At 30.3% G+C, this 9,855-nt stretch overlaps 1 protein-coding gene across 1 annotated transcript; it reads right to left on the bottom strand.

Moving 5' to 3' along the window:
* Positions 1 to 934: 934 nt before the first annotated feature.
* On the bottom strand, positions 935 to 4,416 carry LOC101489838 (uncharacterized). The gene is made up of 2 exons (XM_004498693.3): positions 4,251 to 4,416; positions 935 to 3,496 (listed from the first exon to the last, which is right to left on the bottom strand). The coding sequence occupies exons 1-2, from the start codon at positions 4,302 to 4,304 to the stop codon at positions 1,244 to 1,246; spliced, it is 2,307 nt and encodes a 768-aa protein (XP_004498750.1). The 5' UTR covers positions 4,305 to 4,416; the 3' UTR covers positions 935 to 1,243.
* Positions 4,417 to 9,855: the final 5,439 nt, after the last annotated feature.

Consider the following 9,855-nt stretch of genomic DNA (forward strand, 5'->3'; position numbering starts at 1 on the left):
GAAAGAGTGCAAGTGTGCGAATGTGAATAGCAACGTGGAAATAGCTTTGTAGATAGAAGTGAGAGTGATTGAAGTTGGATGATTATGAATAAGATGGTGAGGTTGAAGGAGGATGCATTGAACTGGAAACTCATATATGGTTTCAATGCTCTTGTGTTGTGCCCCTTTTATTTATGTTGGAGGAATCGGTAGTGCTATTGTTTTTACCTTTTTTTTATTAATATATAGAAACCATTGCATTGCTTTTCCTTTTTCATTATTATTATGGTATAGCCTGTTACCATTTAGAGTGATGGTCCCAGTGCACAAGCAAAGCATTCTTGTGTAGTGTTAATCAACATAATAGGCATAAAAGAGTGACTCATTCTAGAGCAAAATTAATGTAGATTATTCTCTAACATCACTAACTGGTAACCCATTGCTTGTGGGGACTTGTATGTATCTAAATAAAAATGGTGTTTGAGTTTTTCAAAATTAAAAAAAAAAAATTGAAAGTTAAATAAAAATTGGGTTCAAGCAAATGAGGAGTTACAACAGAAAGATTAAGAAGAAAAACGAAACTGCCATGAATTACTGCCAGAGGGTAAAGTGAGCACATCCTCACCGTTCTGTTTAATTATTTAACAATTAAGATTAATTCATATTGAAAATTTTAATTTAAATAGTTTTAGAAAAAATAAAAGCTGCTAGCCTTCATACTGAGAAATCTGCAACCACCGTGTCCACAGTTCTTTTGATGACGTGTTGCTTCTCAATTAAAACATAGATCAATGAATCTGAGGACAAAGTTCTCACCGATTAATAATCTATAAACTAATCAAGGAAAAAGAGGCTTTAGTAGTGATTCTTATTTTGGTGCATTAACTTCAGTTGTTGTGAGAATTGTATTTTTCAGCTTACTAGTATGATTTAATCTTTAAAGTACACAAGGCCAGAAAAATGGAGCGTATTGTTTATTCATTTATTTGATCATATACACAAGTTTAATGGAAAAAAAACAAATATGCAAAACTGATAAAATATTTGTTGTAAAAAAGAAATACACTCTAAATGTGACTTGTACAACAGAATAAGTTTCAACCAGCACAACTAGACAACAGATACAATCGCTATATACATATCTTGGAAACAAAAGTGAATATCTTATGACCTACATTTTTCCTGGCTAACCTAGCAATGGCTTGGGCCCGTAAAAATAACAACAACATACAATATCCCTCTGCGACGTCCTTCAACATATCTTCTAGTTTGCAGCAGCGAGACCCGCATCCATTACAAGTTGCTCGGTCAATGCTGAGAGTCGAGCAGCTCCTGCTTTTACCACAGAAAAACAGTCAATGCAATTCATATTTGTGATCAAATCGAGTTTAAAATCATTGTTGTTTTGCATGACACTGATGTAGCTATCAGCTTCAACACTCAGGATGGCCTTGTTCAGAAGTTGTTGACTCATTTCTGCAAGTTTCTGTAGAGCACTAGTAGCAGCTTCAACTTCAAGCTGAGCTGCCTCAAATTGAAGCTTCTCAATTGCAAAGTCTTTCATACCTTTTTCTCTGATTTCACTGATTCTCTCCTGCGTCATTGCGTACAATGTTTTATGATCATTAGCATCTTCTGTTGCCTTGTCCCTTGCTTTTCTTAACTCTTCCTCTTTCGCATCCAATCTTTCAAGAGTCATTTTAAGCTCCTCTTCTTTTATTGTTAGAGCCTTCTGTGCAGCAAGAACTTCCATCTCCATTGTTTTTAAGTTTTCTTTGGTCAACTCGAGCACATTCTCCAGCTGTTTTTGTTGCCAACTCAATTCATTTGTAGGCTCCACCAAAAGTTGCTTGATTAGTTGATCACCCATTTCATTGATGTCTTCATTCTTAATGGAAGCAACCATTTTGTTTGTGAGCTCTAAAACTCGCTCTACTACAGTTTCGGCCTCAAAAGCCTTGAGGTTTGTATTATCCAACTTATTCTGGATTATCTTCACATGCTCATCTTTCTCCCTTAAGATGTTGGTTGCTTCAATAAGTTGCGTTTCTTTATTGTTCATTAGCATCTTAAGATCAGAGATTTCCTGGTTTAATTCCACCAGCATCTTCCTAGCATTGGAAAGTTCCAAGTCTTTCTCCTCCAAGAGAATCTGAAGAGAAGCCTTTTCAGATCTCAAATGCTGGATTTCTAGCTTAGCATCAACAAGCTCTGACTCTTTGACCTCAAGAACGGCACTTGATTGCTTAAATTCAGCACTTTTTTTAACTAATTCCTCTTGAAGCAAAGACATTGCTTGGACAGCCTGCTCCAAAGAAGCTGTCTCTTTCTTCAGCTCCTCCTGTAACTTCTTCATGAGCTCCCTCTCCGTGGACAGATCCTGTTCGAGTTTTTTGTTCAAAGCCTCTGCAGCCCTAAGTTTCATTCTTTCCCTCTCCACTTCTATTTGGGCATCTTTTAAATTTCCCATGTACAACATGACACTTGCCCTTTGTTCTGAAAGTTCATTCAGGTGCTGTTCCAATAACCTCTCTTGTGCTTCCATTTTGTTCCTAGAATGTGCCAGTGATTGCTGAGATGAAACTAATTCAGACCTCACGTCATTGAGAAGCTTCTTCACCCTTCTGAAATCCTCTAGCGTTTCACTACTCTCCTGTGCATGCCTCGAAGACTCCTCTTCCAGCCTCTTAAGTTCTTCCTGAGCTAACAACCACTCCATCGCCTGCTTTTCCAAAGAGGCCTCTGCAATCTTGACCTTTTCCCCTTCAACTTCCCTCTCAGCTACAGAAACTCGTAGTTCTTCTTCTCTTTGTTGTACAACTCTCTGAAGTTCTTGAAGTTCAATCTCTTGTTTTTTCACAACCTCATTTGCTTCAGTCAGAAGCTGAACCTTATGTCTAAGCTCTGAATCAACACAAGCAGCTTCTTCAGTCTTCTTAGCCAAACCAATCCTCATTTTCTCCACCTCTTCTTCCTTCAAAGACAACGCATCCTGTAAACCGACAATGTCACTATCACGATCCCTAAGCCGGAGCTTCAGTTCCTCTATCTGTCCCGCTTGAGAAACCAAAGTAGCCGTAGCCTCCTTCATCTCCCTTTCAAGTTTGTCATATTTCTCGCGAGCAGCCTCAATTTCATTCTCTTGGCGCTCTAACTCATCTTTAGCATGCTTCAATTTACTATTCTCCAACAAAACAGTTCTCTCAACTTCCTGTAAATGATCCTCCTTCTCCTTCAATACCAGAAGCGCCGCCAAAAGATCCGACTCAAAACCGCTAAGATCTGGCTGTTCCTCTCCTATCATGCGATCCTCCAGCTTGTGTGTCTGCTCAAACAACCTCTCAAGAAGAACCCTAGCAGGCTCAGCCGATCCATAATTGTTAAAACTAGGCCTATTATTATTCAACACTGATCTAACAGTAACACCATTCCTTAACCAACGATCTTTTCTTCCTTGAGTCACAACAAAACTTATTTGGCTATGAAGCTTCCTATTGTACCTAAGAGAACATAACAACTGCAAACAAAAGCACACAACCATTCCACATCACGATTCAATCAATATTCAATCATATTCCAAACCGATTCACCAAATTTTCTTTAAAAGCACTATGATTAGTCACTAATCCAGTCAAATTTCCACAAGCTATATTTAATATGGAACCTAAAAAGCACAATAAAAACACACAACAATTCCACATCATAAATCAATTAATATTCATTATTCATATTCCAAAACGATGCACCAAACTTTCTTGAATTTTTTTGATTATTCACTAATATTTTGACAAGTTATACATAGATAATATCACACAAAAATGCATAAAAATTCCACATCTGAAAATTCACCAAACTTCGATTACAAACTCATTAATCCCGTAAAATTTCAACGAGATTATATAAATCAACCAACCGTAGCACACTCCGTAACAGAATGGTATTAATTTGCATATTTTTCATTATTTTTTCAGTTTTATTTTTGCATGAATCTTAAACACTAAATAAATACAACAGCAACTAGAGAACAAAATTTCTTCTAATATCTACTAATAATCAATCAATTAATCCTGTATAAATTCAACGAGATTACATAAATTAAGTAAGTAACCGTAATGCAAAATCCACAACAAATATAGTATTAATTAATTTTCAGATTTATTCAATCTAATTTTGCACAAATCTTAATAAAAGTGCTTTACCTACAAAATCTACGACACAATAACAAAAAAATGAAGAAAATAGGAGAAAAAAAAAAAAAAAAAAAAAAAAACCTGTGAATAGGAAGGAGAAGAGGTAGGACGAAGAGATGATGCGGAGAAAGTCATAGCGTTAACAGTTGAGATGTTAACTGCATTTGCAGAGAATCGCCGAACGAACAACTCGATGGAGGGAAAAGATGAAAGATTATTGTATTTTATTTTTTGGTACAAAGATTATTATTTTATTATATTATTATATAGAAAAATAAACTGTAATTAACTTTTGGATGGGGATAAAGGTTGACGTGTCCCTCCTGTCACTGAAAAAGCGATCCCCTCTTCAAATCACTTGTGTGGAATCCAATTCCAAGGGTTATTTTTATTTTGTAAATTAAGTAGACCACTTAAATTATGTTTTTTCAATTTTTTGGACCATTATTTGATAAGGCAAAAGAAAATACGATGGAGACCAATGAAATAAAAATTTGAATGTGAATGGGGAAAATGCAAAAACGTGTGCGTAAGTAACACGTGGACATGCTTCCACCAATTCGTCGACCTTGATTTGTCTTTTTACCTTTTTATGGATTGTATGTGGATATGGATATTAGTAAGTATAATATTGTAATTATCTTGAAGAGGGACTATCATAGGACATAAAGAAGGGTTATTGGACTTAGACCCATGTCCCCTTGTTGTCCAAGTTCAATTGTATGGATAAGGATCTTCCGACCAGACCCACTACAATTGCTTTTTTTGTTCTTTAAGCAAGTATTATGTATGTTAGCTAAAAATAAGCAACTATCTTATATCTCATTCTTATCTTTTCTGTATATTTATTTATTTATTTATTATTATTTATTTTTAGATTAAATAAATTTTAGTCTCTATAATATTTTAATTTTTTTCTTTTTAGCTTTAGTAAAAAATATAAGTTTTAGTTCCTACAAAATTATTATACGAATAATATTCATCTTTACTATTAATTCAATATGTATTTTTTAATGATTTTTTTGTATGCATAATACATGTTTACAACGGTATAAACAATACTTTTACAAAAAGTAAGTTCAAATTTTGATTTTTACGTTTATATTTTTGTTACTTTTTTTAAGTTTTGGACCTTTAAAAACATTATATAAAAAGTTCTTTTTTTATATTGATTAGTAACGAAATATTAAAATTTTGTAAAAACTACAAACTTAATGAAAAATCTTAAATTTGAATCCAACCCTTACATATCAATATATTTGTAGTTAGTTATCAATTGTGTATTTACAAAATTTTATATTATTATTTTTATAGTATAAAGTAAGATGATCATGTGGTAATATTTTCTTATATTAGTAATATATCCTTTATAATTAATTTATAATTGTATATTTAATTTATCATTTATAATATAATTATAATTACAATATCATTTAATGAAGATAAATCTTAACAATCGTTCTATGAACACTTGCTAAGGAAATAATTTGTAGAAATAAAATTTTGAAGTTATGAATTCAATACTTTAAAATTGTAAAACGTGAAATTTTTCACTCAATTTTTTATTTTAACAAATACCTTAAAAGACACTTTTTTAGCAGCAACCTTTAATAAATCAATAATGGATAAGTAGTTTTTTGACCAAATGGATCAATAATATTCTTGGAAAGAAGAGGGTTGAAGCCGAAGAAAAAGAAACTACAAGAGAAATTAAACATTGAGCTGAAACACCAATAGGAATATTGGGCCTATTGTTGTTTCATAGTGTGTTGTATGGGCCTCTTGTATATGTTAGTTTAGGCCCATGTTAGTTTATTAAAGTAGAGTTAGTCTTTCAGTTAGCTGATTGAGAGCTACTAATCATGTATAAAGTTGTTTGTATAATATACTCAATCAATGCAATTACAATGAATTCAGTTTCTACAAGGAATGCTGACTTGACTTATAAGTTTGCTACAGCTACCAATCCATATCAACCTTAACTTTATAAGTCATTAATTTCCTAATGTGTCTGCCCATGTCAATGTTTTTGTGCCAAGTAAAAAGATCACTTGTTGTGTGTAAATCTATGGAATTTGTAGTTAGACATAACATGTGCAAGAAAGACATGTTCTGCTGGAAGAACAAAAGTTTAAACAACAAACAAAAAATCATTCAAAACACAAACTAATAACCACATGACATGGAAAGTATTTATCAGGTGGCCTAAAATAATCCCACGACTACTTCTACATCGATAATAAAAAGAGTTTTGTACCGTGCACCTCACCTATACCTTCCACCCCTTCCTATCCTAATAAAAAATATTATATTGTCTTTTTTTAGTATAAAACCATCAAAAAAATTTACCACATTATTTCAGACCTCCACTTTCGAAAATTACAAAATATTCATAAACATTCAAAAATCTAAAACTTTCAAACTTTTAAAATATAAAAAAGTGAGTGTTATTGACATTTTCGATTGTTAAATATGAAACTTTCGAAACTTAAATTTTTAGAAATTTTAACAAATTTCGAAACTTTTGATAAATATCAAAGTTTCGAAATGTAATTTTTTAAGATGTTATGAACCTTTCTAAACTTTGGATGAATTTAAAAGTTTCGAAAGTTTTGATAAATGTCAAATTTTTGAAACACATAACTTTCGAAACTTTCAAATTTTTGAAGTAATTCAATTTCAAAAATTTCAAAAAATTCAAAACTTTCGAAAGTTTCAATTTATTTCAAAAAATACTTGGTGTCTGTTATAATTAAAATTTTATTTTGAAAAATAAATTTATAATATTATTATTAATTAAATTTATTACTATTTTTGAAATTAAGTATGAAATTTATTACTATTTATTACAATAAATTTATTATTATTTATTACTATAAATTTATAATTCAAATTTTTAAAATTTATTAATATTAATTAAATTGATTACTATTTTTGAAATTAAATTTATAAGCACTGCAATATATTAATATTCATTCTAATAAATCAATATATCAATAAAAAATGAAGAAGAAGAAACTAAAAAATAAAAATGCATTTCAGAACGTTGGTATTGTTCCCAAACTTTCGAAACTTGTTTAGGAAGTTTCATTGAAGACCAAACTTCTGAAACAATTTCGAAACTTTCCATGAATTCTAAAGTTTCAAAATTGAAAACTTCATATTTCTAAATTTTACATTTCGAAACTTTCAGATTGTTAGAAAGTTTCGAAGGTTTATGCATTTCAAAAATTTCATGTTCATGAAAACTTTCGAAAGTTTCAAAATTTTGGGAAAAAATAACTTCGTAATTTTCATGTTCATGTAAAATTTCGAAGATTTGGAAAATTAATATTTTGAAAATTTCAAAGTTTTGAAGTTTATCTTACTTTTGGGTTTTGAAGGTTTCAAAGGTTCGAATGTTTGCAAATATGTAATTCGAACAATTTAAACTTCCGAAGACAATGGATGAAAAAAAGAGAAGAAATTTTTTATAGAAATTTTTATAAATAAAATTAGAAATAATATGATATTTTATATGGAGATGAGGTGAAAAGTACTTATGGAGGTGCACGGTCCAAAATTCTTCTCATTATAAGAGACACATGAGAATGAGTCTCATCAGAAATGCTTTAGTGGTCCAACTCCAACAATATGAAAGGTGATTTGTGTAATTTGTTGTTGCTGAGTTTGCATTTGGATCAATGGCACCCAATTTCATACATAGCTCTCACAAGGACTCACCATCCACTTAGAGTGGACTGAATCTTTTCTATCATCACTATGCTCAACACTCTAAAAAAATAATATTTACTCTGAAATAAAATATAAATAAAAAAATAATAATAAAATTGATATGTCTAAGTTTAAAATGTATCTAATCTTAAGTCAAAAAAAGTATATCTAATTTTAATTTTAAAAGCAAATACATCAATCTTATTATTTATATTTAATTTTATACAGAATATCATGTACTCTTTTTTAAAAAATTGAAAAATAATAGATTAGAAAATAAATAAATTATTTTCCAAAAGTTATCAACTATAATATATTAGAGCAACAAATATAATATTTTAAGAGGAACTCTAAGCATAGTTACTCCGTTTAATAATGCTGAATTTAATTACATCAAATTAAAAATTCTTATTAATTAAATTAACACTACAAATTTTTATAAAATTTTAAAATAATTTTATATAACTTAATTTAAATAGACACATAATAAGTTTTTTAAATACATAAGTAAATATCAATTTCCATATTGCATAACATAACAATCACCAATGATTTAATATTTATAGTTATTAAACAAAATAACTGAAAAGGTTCAAACTTTAGTATATATACAAACAAATGGCTCAACAATGACACACTTTTCATGCTTCCTTTAACATTTTCAGCTGGCAATTGCAAAGTCACTACATTGGGTTACATAACATTGGCCCATGAATAATTATCACCCTCCACCAAAATACACCACACATGGATAAGAAATGGCTTGATTATTTTATTAATTTATATAATTTTGGCTATTTAGAACAAAAAGGTTTTTGTTTTCCTCTTTTGTTGTTTAGTGAAAACGCAATTACAAAGGTTTGATTGTGAAGTTCACAATCTTAAAGACAAAGTTACATATGCTGCCCAAAAGTACCTCACAACGGGAATGGATTGTCTCCAATCACACGATGGTGCAGTTTATTTCCAGCCTTTGATTTCAAGTTATTTGGATAAAAAAAGAAGAAAAAAAATATTTAAGGGTGGAGATTTCTCCACGAGAGAAATATGAGAAAAACAAAAGAGAGACAATCCATTCCCTCTCACAACACAGTTTTTGCCGGTGCCGGTTATTCTAGCAATTGACATCAGATATAAAAATATATTAGTTTTTTTGGCTAAATTATTTTCCAATTCATTTATAAGAAAAAAAAAAAAAGAAAGTGTGAATCAGAAAATTTTGAAAGGACTAAAAAAATTGATCCTCCTCAGTAGATTTTTGCTTAAAGTTTCCATAAAAGCCAATTTAATGAATTAATTTTTTTTTTTTACAATCACACAGTTAATTTTTAATTGTTGGATAAAGATCTTAACCATCCAATTTATAGTTGTGTGATCAAGATTTAATTTTTTCATCGTTTTGTCGCAGCCTAAAATTTCGAGTTTTCATCGAATTCAATGGAGTCACCACCAAAATTTATTTTAAAATAGGAAAAATATTGGGAAACCCTTAAAAATGTAAAAATGGTCTTTGAAACCAGATTTTGAGTTCGGGAGTCGATTATGCGTAGGGAAGGTATTAGCACCCTACGACATCCGTTAAAATACGGTTACCTTTAATTAATTGTGCAAAATTATATCAACTTAAATATATTTATTTTTCTTTATTATTAAATATGAATATAAATTGTTTTTTATAAATGTGATTTTTTTGAGATAAAAGTGTGTTAAAAAAGAAAGGAAAAAAAGAAAGTTTTTATTAGTGTGCTTGACAAGAGTGTGATCTTGCTCCTACGTATCTCCCGGTGCGATGGAGAAATCAAAGCTACGTAGTTCTTGGTAAAAAAATGTGAATGCGTTGATTGCTTTTAAATAAATTGTATTTTGTTACTTAAAAAAAATAATTTTGACGAACATAAAAAAACTTGTTTGATTTGAATAATTATCTTAAAATATGAATTTTAAGACGATCGAATTGTACAACTCGTGTCTC

The sequence above is a fragment of the Cicer arietinum genome, chromosome 4 (genome assembly GCF_000331145.2).
Source record: "Cicer arietinum cultivar CDC Frontier isolate Library 1 chromosome 4, Cicar.CDCFrontier_v2.0, whole genome shotgun sequence".
Lineage (NCBI taxonomy): Eukaryota > Viridiplantae > Streptophyta > Magnoliopsida > Fabales > Fabaceae > Cicer > Cicer arietinum.